At 35.7% G+C, this 24015-nt stretch overlaps 1 protein-coding gene and 1 pseudogene across 6 annotated transcripts in view; one reads left to right on the top strand and one right to left on the bottom strand.

Annotated features, from left to right (window-relative positions):
• Window positions 1-7263: 7263 nt before the first annotated feature.
• CUNH11orf54 (chromosome unknown C11orf54 homolog) overlaps window positions 7264-24015 on the bottom strand; it is a 19454-nt gene continuing 2702 nt past the window's right edge. The window contains exons 1-9 of one of the 6 annotated variants that reach the window (XM_045818028.1): window positions 22828-22867; window positions 20758-20828; window positions 19033-19131; window positions 13576-13649; window positions 13298-13399; window positions 11719-11895; window positions 10512-10661; window positions 9368-9484; window positions 7264-8442 (exon numbers count right to left, since the gene is read on the bottom strand). In XM_045818028.1, the coding sequence (XP_045673984.1) occupies window positions 8269-8442; window positions 9368-9484; window positions 10512-10661; window positions 11719-11895; window positions 13298-13399; window positions 13576-13649; window positions 19033-19131; window positions 20758-20812 (948 nt within the window). In that variant the 5' untranslated portion in view covers window positions 20813-20828; window positions 22828-22867 and the 3' untranslated portion in view covers window positions 7264-8268. Of the gene's footprint in view, window positions 8443-9367; window positions 9485-10511; window positions 10662-11718; window positions 11896-13297; window positions 13400-13575; window positions 13650-15105; window positions 15172-19032; window positions 19132-20757; window positions 20829-21514; window positions 21669-22827; window positions 22868-24015 lie in introns of those variants that run through there. The other 5 variants (XM_045818026.1, XM_045818027.1, XM_045818029.1 and 2 more) reach the window with 5 other exon arrangements.
• On the top strand, window positions 17443-18268 carry LOC123805446 (annotated as a pseudogene).

Raw genomic sequence — 24015 nt, 5'->3', positions numbered from 1 at the left:
ATTATTTTCTATTACAAACTCTACTTAATTTAAGGAATTATGTATACAATTTATGAATCTTTACAAGTTTTATTCTGACCATGATATCTAAGTGTTTTTAAACTACTTTCCAGCTCTGGCTGGTGTGGCTCAGTGGACTGAGTGCCAGTCTGCATATAGAGAGGCCACTGGTTTGATTCCCAGTCAGGGCACATGCCTAGGTTACTGCAGGTCCCCAGTTGGGGACATGCAGGAGGCAACTGATTGATGTATCTCTCATACATTGATGTTTCCCTTTCTTTCTCTCTCCCTTCTCCTCTCTCTAAAAATAAATAAATAATATATATTTTTTAGAAACTACTTTTCAAAGGTATTTGGGAAAATAAGGATACCCTGGTGTCAGTCTCTACCAAAACAGAATAAATGTGGCAGGGTATGCTGAGGACAGGGTGAATTTTCAAAAGTAACCTATTTTTTGGCAAGCACAATCGTGTTTAAGAAGTATATTTACTCATGCCAAAATTTGTAAAAATGTTTAATACTTTATTATAAGTTTAATATTTATCATGGACTCTATTTGTGCCAGTTACTGTGCTAAGTGTTTTACTCATATTTCTCATTTTATCTTTATAAGGTGCTGATACTTCTGCAGTTTGGGTCATCTGCAGTCTCAGCTGGGCTTATTCACATACTTGAGGGCCACCTGATCTAGAGTGGGCCTAGCTGGTTCATTCTTCAAGTACAGGTCTATAGGTCATTCACATGACTGTACCATGTGTCTCTCATTCTTCTTATACTAGCAGGCTCGTCAGGGTATTTCTGTTTATGGCAGTGACAAAGGTACAAGAGGTAAGCCTTGCCTGCATTACATATCTAATACCCACAAGCCCATGGCCAAGCCCAAAAGTCAGGCAGGGGAAAGGGATATACTCAGCTTTCTCACTTGCAGAAACTTCAGAGTAACGTGGAAAGGGGTGTGAATGAAGGGAGGAGCAGGGCCAATAATCTGTCATATATGCAAATCTAGTTACATTCCCCTAACCATACCATAAATAAAAATAAATTCCAAATGTTTTAAATATCTAAATATTAAAAGAAAAAAGAGTGAAGTCCACTGCAGACTCAGATACATGGGAGACTAAGTCCTGCTCAGCAGGAAGTATTCCTTGGAAAGTATTTATCAGATTTGAGGCTTCATGGAGCTCAAAGTTTCCAAAGGAAAGAACTGAATTCCCTACCATCTTTCAAGGCTGAGGAGACAGATCTGTCAGGTTCTCAATTAAAACCCCAGAAGAGATACATGGAATAACAGGCTCTATGCAAAGGTGGCCTGAGTCTTATTTACATTTAAGGTGCAACACAACCTCAACTCAGCTCAATCTCTGATTACACTGAGGTAATGGGTCTCTCCTCTGCCTAAAAAGAGAAGGGTGAAAGATATCATCTAAAACACATGATAGTATACATTAGCATGTAATAGTAGTGGTAGTAGATATGTAAAGAGGCAGGAAAGAGTGACTGATAATCAGAAACAAAAACAAATAATAGGAACATATCCACCATGGATGATCAAACCCCTGGAGATGGGAAACAAGGACTAAAATAACTAATATGTTAAAGGAAATAAAGGAAAATGGATAAAAAGAGGAGTTTGAACAGAAAATTTCGCTCTATAAAAAAAGAATCAAATGTACATTCTAGACTTAAAAAAAGCTGAAATCAATAACCCACAGGATAGTTTTACTGAGAGATTTGACATAGCACAGAATAGGTTCAGTGAACTCAGAGACTGGTCAATGGAAAAAATCCAAAACAAAACACAGAGAATAGAACAGAGTGTAAGATAATTTGGGATACACACTTAAAATTTGTATAGATATTAAAAGGCTAATCAGGGAATACTGTAACTATACCATTTTTCCTGCTTCCTGTAGCCACAAATACCAGTTTTTGTTAATTTTAGCCCCTCTCACACCCCACACTGCAATGCAATTCTTCACAGCTGGGGCCAGCCTCCTGGTGAAATACCAAGGGAAGAGAGAGAAAAATGGGACCAGAAGAGGCCCATTTCCTAATTTCTCTGGAATCATTTTGCTGGGTTTTCTCTTTGTGTTACAGGTGTTTAGCCTTTGGGCAGTGTTTAAAAAAAGAGAAAGAAAACAGGGAAAAAGATCTAGACTTTCACACTGGCTTCCTGGGGCTCCCTTTCCCAGTCCTCTGGCCAGTAGGGACTTCTCTTGGGAATTTTTACTGTCTATGCCTGGTGCAGAGTGTGACCTAGGTTGCCTCTGGTCAAATTCAGGAGATAGGAAAGAAAAATCAGGAAACTCATCATCATATTATTTATTCTTCAAGATCTGTCTTCCCTCTTCAGCCAGCCTGCTATGGCTTAATTTTCAAGAGTATTCTGAGAGTCACTGTTTGCATTTTGTCCAGTGTTGTATTTTGTAATTGTGGTAGAAATAGGCTGTTGTCACCTTATTGCATTTTGGCCAGTACCAGAAGTTCATGTGTTCTTTTAAATTTGTTTTTTGTGTTTGTGATAGGTAGGTTCCTTTACTGTACAGTGCCTTATAGGATAATACATTAGGACTTATCCTATTTTAATGTTTCATATGTCAGCTAGTATCCTCACTGGAGTGAGCTCTGCTGGGGCAGAGACCATGTCTTACTCATCTTTGTATATATTCACAATGCCTGGCACATTGATAATGCTCAGCAAATTGCTGTTAAGTGATAGAACAGGCCACCCAGAGGCTTCAATCTAATAGGAAGCTGGGGTTCTAAAACCAAAAGCAAAGGGGAGTCTGCTTTTAGATATCTACTGTAGTGGCAAATACTAGGTTTGCTAATGCAGCGAATCCCAAGCATCCTTGTAAAGTTAAAGAAGTCAGACTTCTTTGCTGTAGTTAACATACTCCAGAAAAACAGAACATTTTAGAAACATGGGACGTATCAGAGAAATAGGGCCAAAGGTAAGATGGAGTTCCAGGAACAGGGACCAGCCATAGACTTGCCCAGTGACTGTACCAGATTCTCTATGAAAACTTGGTGCATGTATTTGATTAATCAAATGTAATTAATTAGTTATCTTAATTATAGAATTATATTACTTGTATTATAATTAATAATCAAATAATATTTTATTATTATCTGTCAGCTTGTGTTCTCATTTTAGGTTTTGAAAGATGATGTAAATGTATCTGGTCTTTAGGCATTTTGAACATTTGTCAGGAAACAATATTTCAGCTGACATCCCTAATGTACTTCAAGAAATGTATGCAAAAATAAAAATAAGAAAGGATGAAATAAAATACGTAGACAGATATTCTAGTATCTCTGCCTCCCTTGGAATGTCTTGTGCCCTTGCTGTGGTTCATGCAACCCACTTTAAATAAAACTGGTAGAAGGGTAAAAGCAGTGTTCACACTCTCTAGTCAAGGGAAGAGTCTCTGGACTTTTTCAGAGAATCCACCCTGTCTGAAATCAGATGGGAAGCAAGCAGCCTTAGAGTGGGACCCAAGCTAAATAACTGTAGAAGTATTTTAATGTGGCATAAATTCTCACCTTAGGTCCTAAAGGCAACTTCTAGGGACCTCAGGTGTGAACTCAACAGGCAAGCCTGCAGGAAGACAGCTCACTTCACTGCCCCAACCCCTTACCCCAGGCCCCAGAGTTGTGATCCTCAGTAACTCAGCCCATCTCCTAACTTCCTGGAAGTCTCAGCCCTCTCTGCAGTTAGTGCTGCCTTCACTTTTCTCCATCACTGAATGCAGCACCCGCAGCCTGTTAATACAACTTTTTTCAGAGTCAAAACCTCTTAACCCTTTATCTACACTTTGATTTTTATCACTGCACCACTGTGGGCACTTGAAAAATAAGTTGTCATTTCATTAATAATGTGCCTCACAGGAATTCACTAGTATTTAACACAAAGAAATTTGTATAGCATGATTCAATCTTAATACATAGATACTCCAATACATTTCATAGAAAAACATCACATAGTATTTTGTTATTAACATTTTCCCATCCATCCCAAAGGCAAATAGGATATCCTTACCGAACATTATCATAAATGGAGGTCACCGAACATACAATGGATAACTCCTTAGGAAAAAAATGGTATATCTAGGAATTGGATTTCAATATGTCAGAAAATAGTTCTAACCAAGTAAAAAGAACAAAAGGGAAATATTTAACTTAATTTAAAAATAATTGGGCATCAAATTACTAAATCATAATTCTTTAGGACAAACTTTAAAGATATCCTAAAAATATGTGAAAAATTATGTATGAAAGAACATACTTTTAAAAAGAAGGAGATTCATGGTACTATGTCCTTCCCTTTGTATTAGAGTTAAAAAGAAGGTAACAACTAACATTTGTGTGTCCGCACCCACCTTAGGGAATAAAGCATTATTGATACAGTTAAAGCTCCTTTGTCCTCTTCCTAGTTCACTTCTCCCTCCCTCCTCCTAGAAGTAACCATGACTTATAATTTCCATGTGTTTCTTTTTAAATCAATCACCTACTGTTGTGAAATAGAGCACCCCAAAACTCACAGGTTTAAAACAGCAATCACTCGTAAGAAGCATGAAGCATCAGTGGGTCCTGGGGGCTGGCTCACCTACACTGAGCTTCTGTTCTCTCCCAGGTCCTGGTCGGCCTAGTAGTCCTTCACTACTTTGTAAGCTCTTCAATACCTTCAAGGAGGTATTTTTATATTTTTCCAGCTTTTAAAATTGTCTTTAGTGAGGTGATTTGTCTAAATTATTTAATCTGCTAATAAGAAATAGAAATCTTAACAGTTAACACTGGCCATTGGTTTTTCCTTTTCTCCCAAATGCCAGTTCATAAACTCTGCCTACTTTTTCTATTGGGTGTTTTCTTTTCCTTATTGATTTGGAGATGTTCTTAATGCATTTTGAATACAAGTTGAATTTCAAAAGATATGTTTTGAAAACATGTTTTCCCAGACTGTGGTCTTTTTTCCTCCTTTTTGTCAAAACAGTTTGATGAACATTTTACATTTTAAAGTTGTCAGATCAGATTTATCTATCTTTTCTCTAATAGTTTGTGCCTTATTTTCTTAAGAAAATCCTCCTATACCCGTAAGTCATAAAGATATTCTCCTATACTCTCTTCTAAAACTTAAAAAATTTTAACCTGCGCATTTAAGTCTTTAATTCATCTAGTATTGAGTCCAATCCAATTTTATTTTTCCATATTAATAACTGGTTCTGGAAGCACTATTTGAATACATTTTCCTTTCTTCATTGATCTGCAATGCCACCTGTCAAAAAAAATCAAGTATCTACATATATGAGGATCTGTTTCTGTTCCTGTTCTATTGATTTGATAGTCCATCATTGTGCCAAAATCACATTGTCTTACTTTTAATTAGTTTATATATTTTGATATCTACAAATCAAATACCCCTAGCCTGGTTGTCTTGAAAATTATCTTTGCTTATCTTGGACCTTTATGGCTATCTCATATATTTTAGGATTGACTGGTGAGATTCTGTGACAAGCCCTACTGGAATTACACTGGCAATGAGTTGAATTTATAGTTTTGAGAAAAGTTTATGATATTGCATCTTCCTAGTTATAACTATTTTTGGCTCTTCTTTTTCAACAGTTTTATAATTTTACCCATAAAGGTTATATATGTAATTTTTTAAAAGATTTTATTTATTTATTTTTAGAGAGGGAAGGGAGGGAGATAGAGAGAGAGAAACATCAATGTGCGGTTGCTGGGGGTCATGGCCTGCAACCCAGGAATGTACCCTGGCTGGGAATCAAACCTGGGACACTTTGGTTCCCAGCCCGCGCTCAATCCACTGAGCTACGCCAGCCAGGGCATATAATTTTTGTTAAATAAAAATATTGCTATGTACTATTGATAACATTGTAGTTGATACCTTTTTCACATTTACATTTTTGTTTCTTGTTAGTATATAGAAATGCAACCCATTATATATTTATTTTACATTTAGGAAACTTTTGAACTCAGTCTAATAATTTCACTATAGATGCTCTTTGGTTTTCTAAGAGGTCAATCATGTTTTCTGCTAAAAAGCTTTTTTTTTTTTTCTTCCTTCTCATTAATTACACCTAGTATTTCTTTCTGTCCTTTTTCTCCTGATTAATGATACTGGGCATCCTTGTCACATTCCTAATTTTAAACTGAATATGTCATTAACATATTGTGTGACACTATAAGAGTGGGGCAAAAGGAGGTTTACAGTTCTTGCACTGTTTTCCACATAAACAACTGTCAACCTGCTTTTGCTCCACCCTGTGAGTGTATTTTGTTTTTCCCACAGAATCTTACTGGGTTCAGAGTGGCCACCTTGCTGTTTCTTGAATGTAGCAAGTTCTCTTCTACCTCTGGGGCTTTGAATCTGCCAGAGGGTATTTTTCCAAATAATTTCATGTCTCACTCTCTCATTACTTTCAGGTCTTTGCTCAAATGTCTCTTTATCAGAGGTTTCCTCTGAACTCCCTATGTAAAATGTGTAATATAGTCTGATTCCATTTTTGATGTTTGACTGCTGATAGCTATTAAGCCTTACCCCTTCTGCTCTGCATTTGGGCAGGCTGATAAGAAAGCGTGGATACTCTTTCCTTGAACACCTGTGGGATATTCAGCCTGCATGCAGAACCATCACTCGGCCTCCCCTCTAACCACCATAACCCCCCCAAGCCAGTCTCCTTTCTCTGTCCTCTCAAGCCATTTTTGAACTTGCTAGGGAGCTGCGCTGCTTTCCCCAGAAAGTCTCATTATGCAAACAATAAACCCTTTCAAACCATATGTGTGTGAGACAGTGAGGGTGAGACTTCATTAGTCTCAGCATCTGAACCAAATTTTGGATGGGGTGGGCATTCATTCTGTTCCAGTGTAGGATGGCCACAACAAAACAGCACCCACCTCTACAGTCCATCCAATGCTGTATTTTTCTTCATAGCACTTATTACCACCTGAAATATAGTTGCTTATTATTTGTCTTCTCTAGTATATAAGTGATTAAATAATAAATCCCAGCATCTAGTGAAGTATCTAGCATAATTATCCACCCATTCATTCATTCATTCATTCAACCAATATTTATTGAATGTCTGCTTTGGGCACTAGTTGAATGTCTGTTAAAGGCACTAGTGCTATAGCAGTGACTGCACTTGTAATCCAGAGGGCAGGGTAGCTATTTAATACCTTTTGGTTGAATGAATGAACACTATTTTGGTCTGGAGGTAGAATATTAAAAAGAAACACAAAATCACACCATGAATATATTATTTTTATTCATTTTTTGTTACAAACTAGTGCTTATTTAAAAATAATATTTAGTAATTTATACTCAAAGGACATGTTATAGCTAACATTCAAAGAAGATGATCAAAAATATTTTTTAAGATTTATTATGTGTTTAGTATTGAAGAGCTCCTAAATCTCCACACTGTTGGCATTAGTAAGTTACAGTTAATTTCTGGCTAATGATTATAAAAGAACACTGAGGAAAGTTTCAACCATTATAATCAGTAAGAGTATAATTTTATATTTCTTGAGGGACAGTGGTCATGTTTAGCAATAGCCTCAATTTAAGTTAAAATACACTTATTTCAATGTATATTTTGATACTGTTTATTTTCCTTTCTTACAAGTAACCAACAAGCACAAACTGATTCCAGCTGGCAACCCAAACAGAGGAGGAATCATGGCTGGCCATCTAGTTGCTGCTGCTTGTGAAAGGCAATTTGGGAACTCTGAGTGGGTTGAACTTCACCCACAGGATTTAAGTTTCTCCCTCTGATCACCGTATTCCATGAAATAAGTGCACTCTGACTTCTAAAATGGATTTTTAAAATTCAATACAAAGATTCAACAACTATCAAGGTTCCCAACACTGATTTTTCTAATATTCAATTAGCAGTTTTGATACTAATTTGAAAACTTTAATAATTTAGACAAATGTAAATTATATAAAAATAACCAATCACATGACTCCAGGTCATATTTATGTTTACAATATAAATGTAAGATGGATTTTATAGAATAAAATAATAAAGAAGAACAGCTCCTTTATGTATCTTTGTTCCCAGTGAGCCTTTTCGGACAGATCTATGACATGACACAGCGTAATGTCAACATACCTTTCATTTCAAAGTCTGAAATTATAGTTTAAGTAGTGAGATCATTTATATTAGATTTTATACTTGTATCAATCAATGAGTTAATCAACTAATTAACTTAATCATTTCTTTTTCTAAATTAGTGACAGTTGGTTTAATCTCTCCCAAATGAATGGGTCTCTTTTGGTTGATCAATGCGATAGAGAAACTCTGCAGGTAAGAAGTAGCCAAGATATTCCACTGTCTCTGGGGTCGTGTCATAGTGGTAGTGTCCACCTTCTCCGTGATGACTGAAAAAGTGAGTGTGCTCCAACCGCAGGTCAAACCCCTGAGATGGCAGACGAGCTGTTAATATTCAAGTTGTTTGGGACAGAATATATTTAGGGGGGAGAGGACCTTTTAAATTTATGTTATTGTGGTTTTTATCTTATTAGGTAGGTAATACATTCATATGATTCAAAATTCAAAGGATGCAAAAGTATATATTCAGTTAAATACATCTTTCCATTTCTTGCCCTCACCACTCACCTTCTTTCTTTGCAGGTAACTAATGTAAGCAGTTTCTTTCATTTCCTTCCAGAAAGATATACTTTTAATTTTTTCGCTCAAATGGTAGCACTCTGTACATACTGTGCTGCATATTATTTTTCTTCATTTAACAATATAGCTTTGAGATCTCTGTATATCACATCATAAAAGGGTCTTCTTATTCTTTTCACCTGTATGGTATTACACTGTATGTACATAGTGCTTTTCCAACTGATATTTAGATTATTTTCAATTGCTTGCTTATTATAGCAATTCTGTCATGGATTACCTTTTAACTAATCATTTTACACACTTATGCAAATATTTAAGGATAAATTCCTAGACATGTAATCATTGGATCAAAAAATATTGCTAGCCAGTATTTTGGTAGATATTTGCTTTGAATTGGTCTATATGATAATATTTTTTCTAGTGTATAGTATTAGAATATAATGAACAGTACAATGAACAGCAAATAAAATGAATCCTGTTGTGATTCTACTATTTAATAACATGACTTTGGGTATTATTTAAAATGCCTGTGCCTTTATTTTCTCAAAGGCAAAATCTGCTCTGCCTAACTCAGGGTTGTTTCAAGATAATTCTAGAGACTATCCTAATTATTAAATAACACAAAAGTATCTAATTCTAAAAAAAAATAATAATCCTAAAAAACAAGCATTATCATTGTGGTATACTGCCATATAAAAGACAGACAGACTTACTGGGTCTTTGGAGACAAAAACTGGCAGACAAATTAAAGGAGCCTTCATCTCATAAAAGTGCAACCATTTGTTCAGCTCTTCCTCAGAGTTCAGTGGGCAGGAAGAAAATTCTGGAGGCTGCAATAAAGAGATCATTAAACAGGTAAACATACTGAATATGATTGAGAATTAAAATTTTATGTTAAGTTAAAAACTTTAAGCCTTGTTACACATTCTATTGACTATTCTTGGCATCAAAAGAAGTTATACACTTTAGTTTTCAAAAGGATCACCAATCAATGTATGAATGAATCAATGAAGGAATTAGTCTATTACTGTATTTTTTTCACAGCCTTTCACTTTTCCTGTGAGTATATCCTCATTCTACTCTTATATGTCCTCCTATAGAATACTTTATTATTATTAGCGACATTTACCATGATGTACATTTGTTTTCTAGAATTTACTCATCCTGTAACCGAAAGGTTGTACCCTCTAACCAACATCTCCACATCTGCCACGACCACTCCCAATCCCCTGACACCCACCACTCCCCTCTCTGTTTCTCTCACTTAGACTTTTTTAGATTCTCCATATAGGTACTATCATGCAATATTTGTCTTTCTGTGTCTGGCTTATTTCACTTAGTATAATGTCCCACAAGCTCATCCATGTTATTGCAAATGGCAGATTTCTTTTTTCCTTGTTGTTTTCATAACTTGGCTATTGTGAATAATGCTGCAGTGAACATATGAGGGCAGTTATCTCTTTCAGATACTGATTTCCTTTCGAGATTATATATATCCATATTCAGATGTAGAACTGCTGGATTGTATGGTAGTTCTATTTATTTGAATTTTTTAGGATACGTCACACCGTTTTCCATAATGGTTGTACAATCCTATAATCATTTGGCATTAACAATAGACTTATCTCTAATTCTATCTGGAGTTAGATAATTTGGAAAACAATTTGGAAAATTAATTAAATAGTTTCACAAATGTGTCCTCCTTTTCAGGATCAGGTGGCATGCCATTTAAAATTAACAGGATAAAAAATTATTAAAACAATACATTTTCTGATGGCTTTACTGATAAAATAAAAAAGAAACTAAGTTGTAATCACTTTTACATTTGCATGTGTTCACACACCCACAAACCCTTACCATAATATGTGTCTTCACTTTTCCCTTCTGAATGACGAAAGTACCTCCCATCCCTACAGGCTTATCTCCATAATGTTTTTCAAGAGTCTGCCTCATACAAGTTACAAAGTTAAGTTTCCCAGTTCTTCTTTTGGCTTTTACCTCAATGACCTAAAGAGGACATAGATAGGCATACCATTGTTCTAAGGTGTAAAACTTTATATAAGTAACTACCAAAGTGAAACATTAGACAGTCTAGTGCCATCAAGCAAATATTCACTTGTTTGCTTACAGCACCCACATATAAACTGAGGTATCTCAATCCTCTGTAAGTCTTCATTAATAATATATATTTTATATATGTTATAGATAATTTACTATAATAATGTCTTATTCATGCTTTCTTGGATCAAGAAAGAATTATAGCTATACTCTACAGTGAACTCTAGATATTATCATTAATGTCAAGATGGTCAAAGGCTGAGAATTCCCAGGCTGAAAGGGTATTGCTTACTACGTATTTTATGTAACCTCAGTTTTAAATGAAACTTCACTCTGCCTATAGTACTTTCTGAATCCTCCATAACTGGATTATTTAATTGCTGGGGAGGGGAAAATGATTAAGTTTTCTCACTCCTTTAAAATTTTGGACTCAGGTTACCTTCACTTTATTAGGTATTTTTACTTCATTATCTCATTTCTCAAAGTACCTTACATAGCTATCTGTATTTATAAAATCTAAGAGTTCTCACAACTACTTAAACTGAAATAATCTTTTGTGTACTAGCAGTAAGTAAATATGAAGTGAGGCATTAATTTACCTTACCTCCTCCTTGCTACAGTTTTTTTTGCTACCATCATGTCTATCTAATTCAATGTCTGATCAGTTGGGAATGAACAAATTGCATATATACTAATTATAGGTTGACATTATCTATTATCAGCTACATGGTTCATCTATTTGACTCACTCCCATATGAATATCCTATTACCTTTTAGTTCCTTAGAAAAAGAGTATTGCTTACTGAATATTATTCTTAACCTCAGTTTTAAATGAGAGTTTCATTCTACCTGTAGTACTCTCTGAATCTTTCATATCTGGGTTATTTAAGTAGCTTTGACTTAGGCACTTTGGATTTTCTTTAGAAAACCATACTTATGGCAATAGAAGTTCAAATTTTTAGCTAAAAATTTTTGAAGAACATTGTGTTTTTATGAACAAAATCACCTTTCCAGGTTGGCCCTCACTGGCAAAAAGATTAGCCAGTAATGCACACCCAAAATCATGATATTTCTCACTGTATTTCTCTAACAGGTACCCTCCATCTTTAGGGTTAATACAGGCAAAGTAACTTCCATTCACAGGAGGTTTGTGTTCACTTTCTGTTTGAACAACTGGCATAAACTGAAAAGAAAAGTAAATAAGGTAAAATTAGTCAATCCTAGTAAGACTCTCCAAACAGGATCTCTTGAAAAATGTGACAGAATTTTATCCTATACTTTAAGACATTTTATTTCAAGATCTAATAATAAAACATGAAATATGAACTACTTAATTTTAGATTCAAAACAAAATGTTAAAGATTTACAAATACCAAAAAAACTGATCAGCCCTGGCCAGGCATCTCAGTTGGTTAGAGCATCATCTCAATATACTAAGGCTGAAGTTTGATCCCCAGTCAGGGCACACAAAAGAATCAACCAATGAATGCACAAATAAATGGAACAACAAGTTGATGTTTCTCTCTCCCCTTTCCTCTTTCTCTCTAAAATCAGTAAGTCAAAATTTTTTAAAAACCTAAAAAAATTTTATAAAATGTTTACAGTATTTCTTTTAGTGTTCCTCTTACATTATAATATTTGCTTTATTTAAAATGTCTAATTAAAATTTTTTCTTTCTTGAACACTAGGCAAATTATATGATTTCCAAAAGAACTTGTATGATTAGCCCTGGCCAGGTGCTCATTGGGTTGGAGTGTTGTTCCGTACACCAAAAGGCTGAGGGTCCAATCTGTGGTCAGGGCATATACCTAATGTTGCAGGTTCAATCCCCACAACTGATCAATGTTACTTCTCTCCCATCAGTGTTTCTCTCTCTCTCCCTTCCTCTCTCTCTAAAATCAATAAACATATCCTCAGGTGAGGATTTAAACAATCTTGCAGGATATTAAAAAAAAAAAAAAGAACTTATGTGATTACTGACCAGTGGTCACATCTGTAAAGGGTGTGAGAGAATGGGCAGACTGAAGAGATCATTCACTCTTCTATTTATGAGATGTGAAGAAACAGCATTATTTTTATGCTGGAAATGTAGTAACATTCACAGTAATAATCATACTATCCCTTTTGTAAATAATCATACTATGGGGTAGGTTCCTACTATTTGTTCTGAAAGGGATGGGGGAAAGGTTGGCTAGGTCATTAATATTCCATTCATCTTCTAATTGAAAGCTGCTCTAGTATCAAAAGCAAAGACAGATGGAGAAGCTAGGAATCCTCTGATGTATAAGGATGAAATGTGTCACAATCCAGATGCACAGCAGACCACAGTAGGACCTTGGGCTCATCTAAAACAGAGTATATATCCTAAGAAAATCTGAAATTAGAGGTCAATGCTCCATTACAGCTGCACCAACTGGAGCATGTTCTGAATTCCACATCTGTATCAGAAAATAGCAAATTTGTAGAAAGACATGACATCAACCTACAATTCATTCAGAAAGTAAGATTTCTAATAGGGAAGTAAAAGGAAGAAAGACAAATCAAATGTCTAATCAATAAAATAAAATAATTACATATATGCTGACCTCAGAATTGAACCCAAGAGTCTGAAATGGGCCTGCCCCTGCTCCAAGAATAAAAGCTCCAGGAAGCTTGATTTCTTTTGCAACCTTATTTAGATCATAAACCTATGTAAGAGGAAAACAGTATTATTAAAATTGTAACTTACACAAATTCCCGGTTGACTTTTATCACTGAGTCCATCAACACTTCCTTGCCACATTGGTCAATGATCATCTAACAATAAGGAATTGACCAAATTCTACAATCTTCATGTGAATGTGAAGAGTAAAAGTACACTTACTTTTTTTTTGTTTACAAGAGGCAATAAGTAAGGCACACCTCCTACTTCCGCAATTCTAGTTTTCCCACAGATGCCTAAAAAAAAAAAAAGTCTTAAACATAAGTAAACATTTAATGTTAAGTACTATAAAATGCCAGACGACTCTAGGTTAATTTATTAAGAGATAACTCCAACCCCTGGCTGGTGTAGCTCAGTGGATTGAGTGCGGGCTGCAAACCAAAGTGTCGCAGGTTCGATTCCCAGTCAGGGTACATGCCTGGGTTGCAGGCCATGACCCCTAGCAACCGCACATTGATGTTTCTCTCTCTCTATCTCCCTCCCTTCCCTCTCTAAAACAAAATAACTAAATAAAATCTTTAAAAAAAAGAGATAACTTCATTGTCATAGTTTTACAAATAATAGGAGTTGGAAGATGCATATGGCCAGGACCCATGACCTATTATAACCACCTGTGACTCTCATATTGCCATAACTAAGCATGACTTGATGTAGTGGGTAGCACAAAGGTAGTACAAAGCTGATTATAGGGCAAAGGCTAGAAATGGGGCCAAAGCTTGGGATGGGTGAGATTTCTAGAATTTAATTTCTAGTCTATAATTACTTATTACTTTAAAAATCTGGGTTGTCAAAGGGTCACTGGTTTGATTCCTAGTCAGGGCACATGCCTGGGTTGCAGGCCAGGTCCCCAGTAGAGGGCATGTGATAGGCAACCACACATTGATGTTTCTCTCCCTCACTTTCTCTTTTCCTTTCCCTCTCTCTAATAATAGATAAATTAAATATCAAAAAAATCTGGGTTGTGCCCTGGCTGGTGTGGCTCAGTGGACTGAGTGCCTGCCTGTGAACCAAAGGATCGTCAGTTCAATTCCCAGTCAGGGCACATGCCTGCATTGTGGGCCAGGTCCCCAGTTGGGGGCATGCAAAAGGCAACCATGCACTGCTATTTCCCTTCCTTTCTTTCTCCTTCCTTTCCTCTCTCTCTAAAAAATAAATAAATAAAATCTTTTTTAAAAAGTTGTTTTTTCCTAAGGTTATTTACAAAAATGACAAGTAATTACAGGAACACTTCAGATGCTAGGAACTTTCTACTTACATTTTTATTTAACATCACAGGTACAGTTAGACACAATTTGAGAGAAGGCAGTTTTTGAAAATGTAGAATGAAAAAAATTACCTTTTGTCTGAGAAAAGGTAGTCTTGTCAGTTTCATACTAACATCATTACATAGTAGATAGAATTGCTCTGTTTCTTCAGCTACACAGAAGGTAGATGTATACAATTGTTTTAGGGATTTTGTAAATATTTTCCATGGGATCAGCAGAAATTACTCATGGATTAGACTTTTTATCATAAGTGACAGTAATGCTGAAGTTTAGAGAAAGCATTAGAGGACTATTTTAGTAGTCCAGGGAAAAGAAAAATAAAGAGCAAAAAATGGTGACTTATAGAGTTAGAGAAGAGGGCATTAAGAAAAGAACAAAGAAGAGGCAACTATGGTGAGATAATGAATTAAATTTTAGACATGCTGACCTCAGGTTGTCCTTAGCATATAGAGGTGGAGATGTCCTGTAGACAGCTGGAATTACTGATCTACAGCTAAGAAAAAAGAGATCTAGGTGAGATGTACAGAATTCAAAGTTGTATCTGAATAGTAATTAAAAACACAGGAATAGATGGAAAAGCCAGAGAGATTGTACAGAACAAGAAGAGGCTAAGGAAAGAATTCTGAAAAACATCCAAATTTAAGAGTCTGCTGGAAAGAGAAAGGAATCCAGAAAAAAATGAGGAAGAAACAACATCAGGGAGGTAGGAAAGGCACCGAGGAAGAAGAGTCAAAAGAACAAAGGAGAGAGGAGAACCAAGGGGAGAGAGAATGTCAGGTAACAATCGGCAAACAATATGAAATATGTGGAGATCAAATACTACTAGTTAACATACCATGGTCACTAGAGGCTTGAATAAGACCAGTTCATGTAGAAAGTACCCAACTATGTTTATAAAAGGTCGTACATACATATCTGGTTTCCTTAGTATTGTAATTTTAAGACTCACAAGTTACTGATCAGAAAACTCTTTTTCAAAGTATAACCCTCTAGATGAAGCATTAAGATTAAACATTTTTTCTTTTTCCTTGTACCCTCCATGATTTCTGATTTTTGTTTATTTATTTTTTTACTTTATTTTTAGTGTGGGAGAGTGTATTAATCTTATAATTGGAAGAAACATGGCTATAGAAAAGTATTATACTAAATGCTTTCAAGGTGTGAAGATAAATTACCATCTGAAAGAAAATGTATGCCATCTAGCACACAAAACTTCTACTAGAATTTTAGGTTTACTTAAAATCAAAGACTGTTTAAAATGGAAAGACCTCCAAAAGAACATTTTACCCACCCATACACACAGTGAAGCCCAGATACATTAATTAGCTTACTATCCAGGTAATGAAATCTGTGGCAGAGAAAGAAGTATTCAGAACTTTCATGTAAAACTACGTTTTAATGAAGATGTCAATTGCATACTAAAAGTGAATGTTTATTAATTAGTGTTTATCTTCAAATTTTTCATTACAGTAGGGTGTAATGGGAAAAGGTTGGATTTTTTTCTTTTTCTTTTTTTTTAAGATTTTATTTATTTATTTTTTTAGAGAGGGAAGGGAGGGAGATAGAGAGAGAGAGAGAGAGAGAGAAACATCAATGTGCGGTTGCTGGGGGTTATGGCCTGCAACCCAGGAATGTACCCTGGCTGGGAATCGAACCTGGGACACTTTGGTTCCCAGCCCGCGCTCAATCCACTGAGATACGCCAGCCAGGGCTCAAAAGGTTGGATTTTAGAAGTACATCTAGATTTGAATCGCGTTTATGATCCACAATGAGCTTACTTGGCTTTTCTGAGCTTCCGTTTCCACATCTATAAACTGGGCACTGTCAGGCTGGGCAGGGTAGGACAAGTGGGAATCTAGTTACAATTAGCATTTTGGACTACAAATACAGCCACCGTTTGGACTACAAGTAATATGGCAACTGAACTCTGACCCAGAAGAGGTGACATCAGACCAGGAGCCACCAATGCTAAGTTGCTTCTTTGTTCACCAAGAACCAATCCTTGGCTCCCGCGCGAAGTCCAGCCATATAAAACTCCCAGCCTTTCCCTTCTCCCGCTCGGTCTTTTCTTAGCCCCTTCTCCGGGCAGGGAAACGTCACCCGGGAGCACAAACTTCCAAAATAAAGCTCATCTGCCTATTTCCATGGCTAATTGGCTGTTTATTTCCTCCGCGGGGTCTAAGAAAACCTTACAGGCACTAGTACTTCCTTGCAGTGTTAGATAAATTAACTCATCAAATATAGGTCTTTATCATACTCTCAGACAAATTATATTTACTCAGACAATATTAATTTCCCTTTAATAATAATTAACAATTAAGTGACTAGTCTCACTTTAAACACTGGCTGCTGATCACCTGGCAAATTGTTGAAGGGACATCAGTATTTAATATATTATTCAAATACAAGGCTTTTAAGTTCGCATCACATCTTGAATAAGTAAATAAACCATGAAAGTTAAACTAAGTTTCCATACAGTCACTTGAGCAATTAAAAACAAACAAAAATTCCCCTCTCATTTATTATCAAGGATTCACAAAAGAAACCGGAACTCCTCATCTAGCGCACGGTTTCGGAGGGAGCTAGGATCCCATGTCAAAGTACCTCCCGCCTGGGGGAACCCAGCTTCCGGAGTCTCCTCTTGTCATCAGGTCCTTTTTTTTTTTTAATCATTGTTCAAGTACAGTTTTCTGCCTTTTACTCCCATTCCAGCCCACCCGTTGGGTCTTAACAGGGTCTTAACAGCCTGGAGGCAGCGGGGTTGATGAGGCAGAAGCACTACCTTGATGCTCCGGTGCGGAAACTCAGGGCAGCTGCCGGGCCAGGCCCGCTATCCCTTATGCTAAAAGCACTTTTGAAGGAACATATCCATACTGTTTCCAGTTGTTGGTTCTGGATAATTCTCTAGTGCGCCTTAAACCCAAGCCCAAACTGACACCCAGGATACAGAAACTAATTAATCGAGAAGCAAGAAATTATACATTCGGCCCTGGCTGGTGTGGCTCAGTGGATTGACCATCAGCCTGTGAACCAAAGGATCTCTGCTTGGATTACCAGTCAGGGCACATGCCTGGGTTGCAGTCCAGGTCCCCAGTAGGGAGCAAACGAGAGGCAACCACACATCAATGTTCCTCCCTCCCTTCCCCTCTCTAAAAATAAATTTAAAAATCTTAAAGAAAAAGAAAAGAAATTCAGTTTTAAAGAAGACAAAATTTTGGAAAAGTACAAAAACTCCAAAAGTATATTGTTGATTACTTGTAAAATGTGCAAGAAAACAGTTAAACATGATGGTAAAAGTAGAAGCTTTCTGTCAGCACTAAAGAGCAATCCCACCACTCCTATGAGTAAACTCAGCCTGAAGACACCAGAAAGACTCTCAGTTCTTCCAACTTACATCATAGTATGTCTGGTTCCAAAGGCAAGAGCCCAGCATTGATTTTCAGAACACCTACTTCTGGACAGTCAACACCCACTTGCTCCTCAAAAAATGTTAACAAAACAAACACTTCTCTCAACTAAAAAACGTTGCTTAGAGTAAATCCCAAAACAATTCAAAGGAGGACTTCAGAAATTTCTTATCTTCTTTGTAAAGGATGGACTAGGAATCATTTAATGCAATTTTTGAAACTAAAGTTGTTCAGAAAAACATCTTTTAAAAAACTTATTTTTTCTTTAAATACATGAAAAAAGCTAGGGTCTAAAAGCAAACTTTTCTTGGCATTCTTCAATGTTTATGGAGAAAATACCTCATCAGAATGAATAAAACCTGCCTACTTCACAGGGTGGTTCTGAGAATCAAAAATAGATGAAAAGGCCTTGCACGTAGTAAAGATATCTATGGACATTGAGTGGTTATACTGTTTTCTTCTCCCTTAATTAAGCTTTCATTATTTGTCATTTTCTTTCATAAGGGACATCAGACCTATATGAGAGGATCTACTCCTTTCTAGGTGTCCATAATGCTAATTTGGGAAAACGATCAAGTATGTATGTTCTTGTTTTCCCACATTTGTCTGCATAATTGTACATTAGTAAAATTTGAACATTATTCCTAAAAAATAAATAATAATAATAATAATAATAACATCATCAAGGATTATGGCCTGCTGAATTTGTTTTATATAATCTGTGAAAATTATAAAAGTACATAAAACACATTTTTCCACAAGGGTACAAAATGAAACCTCACCAATATAAGAAAACAACAAGCATGGAAATTAAGCACAATTTAGTGTAAAAGTTGGGACAGTATCCTTTATTTGTATATATTTTAAAATAATTCTTAAAAATAATTCTGGTTTCAGAAAAAGAGTAGGATTGTAAAAAAGCTACCACAATCGCAAAAACTGCTTACCTTTTACGGGAAAGGTAAATGGCTCCTTAGTCAAATCAGGGCAATCAACTACAGAGACCTGGACATCAGCGAAGTTATCCTTTAGCCCCTTTTGCAGAACTAATAGGAAAACAATTACCTAACATTAGATAAAAATTTGTCACCACATATCAAATCTTTCCTCAACTTTTTTGTGTCACACTTCCAACTTAAACTTTTGTAATTAAAAAAGAGGGAGAAATGGCTTCACTAATAAATACATGGATAACTCAACATTAGACACAATTAATCACAAATATCATATAAGCTAAGACACAAAAATACCAATGTAAATCATAGTGATTATGAATACAGAGGAGAAACACTGCACTCAGATGACAAATACCTTTCTTTTTGGGAGAGGATTCCAGACCTATTGAAATGTAAATATTTAAACTGATAGAAAGTAAGCAATTATATGTAGTAACTCCTCAAAGCTTGCTGTTGAGCAAAAGGAGCAAGACACAAAAGTGTTATATACTATATGATTGCACTTACCTGTATTTCAAAAACAGGCAACTAATCTAAGGTGACAGAAGTCAGAACAGTGACAGGGAAAGAACATGAAGGAGCCTTCTGGAATGCTGGAAAGATTTTATATCTTGATGGTGTCAACAAGTTAAAATTCATCAAGATCTGCACTTAAGATTAGTGTATTTTACTACAGATATATTCTGATTGAATAAAAAACTAAAAAAGCAAACACAGATGTCTCAAAGTTATAAATCTAAGAGCAATATACTTTTAAGGATGAAAAGGTCTTATAAAAATTTCTCTAATCGTAGTGTCAGCCATTACTTTGTCTTGTAGAATCAGACTCTTGAAAAACAAGAAGCCATCTTAAATCTAGCCTTAGCTGTCACATCGGGGAAGACAGAAAGGCTAATAGAAAATAAATATAAGCAAAGAGTTCTAGCAATACAAATTGTTTACCAGCTGCCATTCAATTTAGGAAAAAAATAGGAAGGTCTAAGAGGAGAGTGACAACCAAGTAAAGCTTGAGTACACTTCTTGACTTCAACCTTCTCAAAGGGACAAAAGAGCTACCAGGACAGATACAGTTTGAGAAATAAAGGTAGGTTTTAGAGTTACCATCAGAGTAAAACTCAAAGGCTGTCAAACAAATGTTAGCATTCTGACAGGTTATATAGTTTTGGATTAATGCTACTCCTGTCTTCATTTTATATTCCTATTTTTCTTTTTTTCAAATTATCTATCTCCCCTCCTAATTAATCTTGTGAAGCTACCTTAAATTTTTGTTTGAACAAGGTGAAATACATAAAAATACATGCAGACAATAAGCAAGTTAAGTTCATTGGCAGTCTATCATATGGGGTGAGGTATAGTAGTACACTGGGAACTTGATTAATATACTACAGTAGGTTATATATATATAAAGAGTATTGTAATTGGTAAAAAGTTAGTAAAAACAAAACTGCGTAATTCTTTGGGCAGCACACACCCCTAAATCTTGGATTACTGTATGTATTTTCATTCTGTAAAATTGTTATCAAGACTCTTCGAAGTGAGAGTTTAATTTTTTTAGGCAGAATTTTGGATTTTGGACTCAATAAAAACAGTACAGAACAGATACTGAAAAGGAAAACAAATTCTGTATTCAATGTACTATTGCATAAATCATATCTTAGAATATTTGTATTTTTTCCCCTAAAATAATGTTAAAAACAAAGTTACTAGTGTATTTACCTCCAACGAGTTCCTCTAGACTTGGCACATAAAAAGAGTATTCAGCACAGGCCATTTTCTTTCTTCTTTACCTGTGAGCATATACGAATAGAGCTATTGTGGGCTAATTGTCACAGGAGCTCCCAGTGCACCAAGCACAAACAGCTGCTGCTCTAGAGTGAACGTTAAGAGTTCAGTTATATAAGGAGGGCAAAAGGGCATTAGGTTTCTGTTCTCACAGAAAGGCAGCCACAGCTTCTAGTATTCAATATTCCCAATGAGAAAACTACCAAATAACCCCTTTTAATACTGATACTTTAAATAATTGATATTTAAAATAGACAAGAGGAATTGGTAAACCAAGAGGGCATATGGTTCATTCTCTTTAGTCATATATTGAATGATTGAACATGTAGTTTTCTAACGGTTACGTTAAAAAATGTAGCTCCTGAAGCAAATAGTCATCAAGGTTTATGAAGAAATGACTAAATAGTTGTAGATAACAGTATAGAACACTCAAGTACTTTTACAATAAGTCATTTGTGTTCTCTATATTTGACATTTAGGCTAAAATTAAACAAGTTTCTTAGGGATTAGCTTTTGAAATTCATATTACTTACATTTACAAATAAACTGTACTTTCTTAGTAACTTTATTAAAGCAACTTTAATGTTCAATTATTTAATAACCCAACCAATTATAATTTGATAGTTTAAAAACATATGCTAAGTATATTTTACAATAAGTAGGCATATATATGCAGAAGTTAGTATCTTACCTCGACTGTTCCAATCAATGAAGTGGGCAAGTGGAGGGAGATAAATAAAATGAAGGCAAAAGAAAAAACACCCAAACAAAAGTAGTAAGGCGGGCAGGGAATCTTACTCTAGGCCAGTCGCAGCAAGGAAAAAAGGCAAAACTCTGAGGGTGTCTAAAAGCACCAGTGCGGCTTCCTTCAAACTGTTAATGGGAAACCTCATTAATCTGAAGAGTTTGTGGTATATGCTTACTTAGTAAGTGAAAGGTGGCCCTTCCACATCACTGGGAAAATTCTTTCAAAAAAGGTTTCTTTTTAACTCTTCCCAAGTCACAGGTTTCTTAGAAACTGAGTTTTTAGTTTTGATGGTAATGTCAAGCTACACATCCCCCACAAACATGTTATTGCATATGCTTAAAACTTGACATTTACTTCAGTACTTTATCAAATACCAAAATTCATTATCTTTTAATTAACACTCATAATCTGGTCTCCAAAGTCCTATATAATTATACTTCAATTATCTCATATTTTTAATTGAATAATTTATAATTGTTCAGGAATTAGACATTTTAACTTTTTCTTTAGAAATATTTTCAGATGGGCAGAAAATACATAAAAATAATTCTTGTATACTCTTCATTTAGATTTTTCAAGTGTTGGTATCTTTTTTTTTAAGATTTTATTTCTTTATTTTTAGAGAAAAGGGACGGGAAGGAAAAAGAGAGGGAGAGAAACACCAATGTGTGGTTGCCTCTCAAGTGCCCCCTACTGGGAACCTGGCCCACAACCCAGGCATGTGCCCTGACTGGGAATTGAACTAGTGACCCTTTGCTTCGCAGTCTCATGCTCAATTCACTGAGCCACATCAGCCAGGGCCAAGTGTTAACATCTTAACATATTTTCTTTATCACAAACTAGCAAGTACTAATTAAGAACATGTCAAAATCTGCTCAATGAATACCACATTTACTTATAATGAGGATAACAAAAGCACTCTAGATATTTCTACTTGCTTAAATACAAATATATCCTAATTTTACACCCTTTACTATCTTTAAAAAAAGGTCAGTTTTTTAATTTTCTTTCTCACCAAATTAGAAACAAAGTCCAACCCTAGGGGGGCTATAGCCTGAATAATTGGTTTGGAAATGCAGACCTCCAGGCAAGTCAAAAGCCCGGAAGGCAGTGCAGTAGTGTGTGTCTAAGTGTGAACAGAAGAGGGGAGGTTGACATTGGAGTGATGAGAGAAGGGGACTGAAAAGGTTCTAATGTAAACTCAGAGTGTCTTCAGGAGGATGGCTTCAGGCCACATGGAGGCACACCACATTTACCTTTCAGATTCCATTGCTGAGAGTCAGTGGCCCAGAAGTAGGGACTAGAGATGGGAATAGAAATAGGAAACAGAAGGATAAATGGAATTGTAGAAACAACCCCTAAAGGGGTGAACAAACTACGGCAACCAAGCTGATAACTTTCTTTTTTTTGAGAGGAAGAGAGAGAAACACTGATTTGTTGTTCCACTTATTTCTTCCATTCATTGGTTGAGTCTTGTATGTGCCCTGACGGGGGATCAAACCTACAACCTTGGCATGCTAGGAGGATTCTCTAACCAACTGAGCTACCTGGCCTGGGCCAAGCTATTCATGAACTATTCATTAACTACATCTTATGTACCAGACACTATGTTAGGTACTTTACAGACATTCTCTCAAAAACTCTTACAACCATGTTGTTCTCATTTCTGAAGAGGAAATCAGCTACAGAGAATACATTATTTACTTGACACTGCACAGCTATTGTAAGTGGCGGAAACAGAAATCAAACCAAATCTGACACATTGTAAAGCCAGAACTTAAAACATATGCGAGTTAACCAGTGAAGGAATAACACATTTGAGCTCACAGTAAGGAAGAATTTGTATAGTGTGATCTTAGAACATTGAGAGTATACCTGTAATCATCTGTTTGCTTTGTTTCTTCTGCCTAGACTGTGATCTCTTTGAAGACAGGATGTGTTTCTCATATCCATCTCCCATGAAAGGACAAAATTGAACTGAGTAAATTTGAGGATTGAATTGGCTTTATTAAGAGATCCATGAATCAGGCAGCAACCCATCCAGCAAGTAAAAGGGCGCTCTCACTCCCAGGAGTTATACAAAATGGGAAGTTTTTATAGTCAGGAGGGTGTGGCAGACAAGTTATTAGCAAAAACCAGAAAGGATTATTTTCAGGCCAGGACCTCTTCTTTTGGGTTAAAAGGACTAGCAGGGATTTTATTAAGTAGATTACCTCACTAGTTTTGATCAGGATATTCTAGAACAATTGTTTTAAAATTCCACCCCTGGGAGACTGAAACTGTAATTAGGTTAGTTACTAAATTTTGGTTTGGTGACATGACTTAGCAAAAGTGATTCCTTTCTGCCCTGTTTCTTTCTTTCTTTCTTTTTTTTTAACCCTTCCAAGTACCTAATAAACAATGGACACAAATTCAGCCTTACTTATTTATTGAATATTTACAAT

Source organism: Phyllostomus hastatus, unplaced genomic scaffold (genome assembly GCF_019186645.2).
Source record: "Phyllostomus hastatus isolate PE091 unplaced genomic scaffold, TTU_PhHast_1.1 phas_scaffold_317, whole genome shotgun sequence".
NCBI lineage: Eukaryota > Metazoa > Chordata > Mammalia > Chiroptera > Phyllostomidae > Phyllostomus > Phyllostomus hastatus.
The sequence above is the reverse complement of the archived record's forward strand: the minus strand, read 5'-3'. Positions and strand labels throughout refer to the sequence as shown.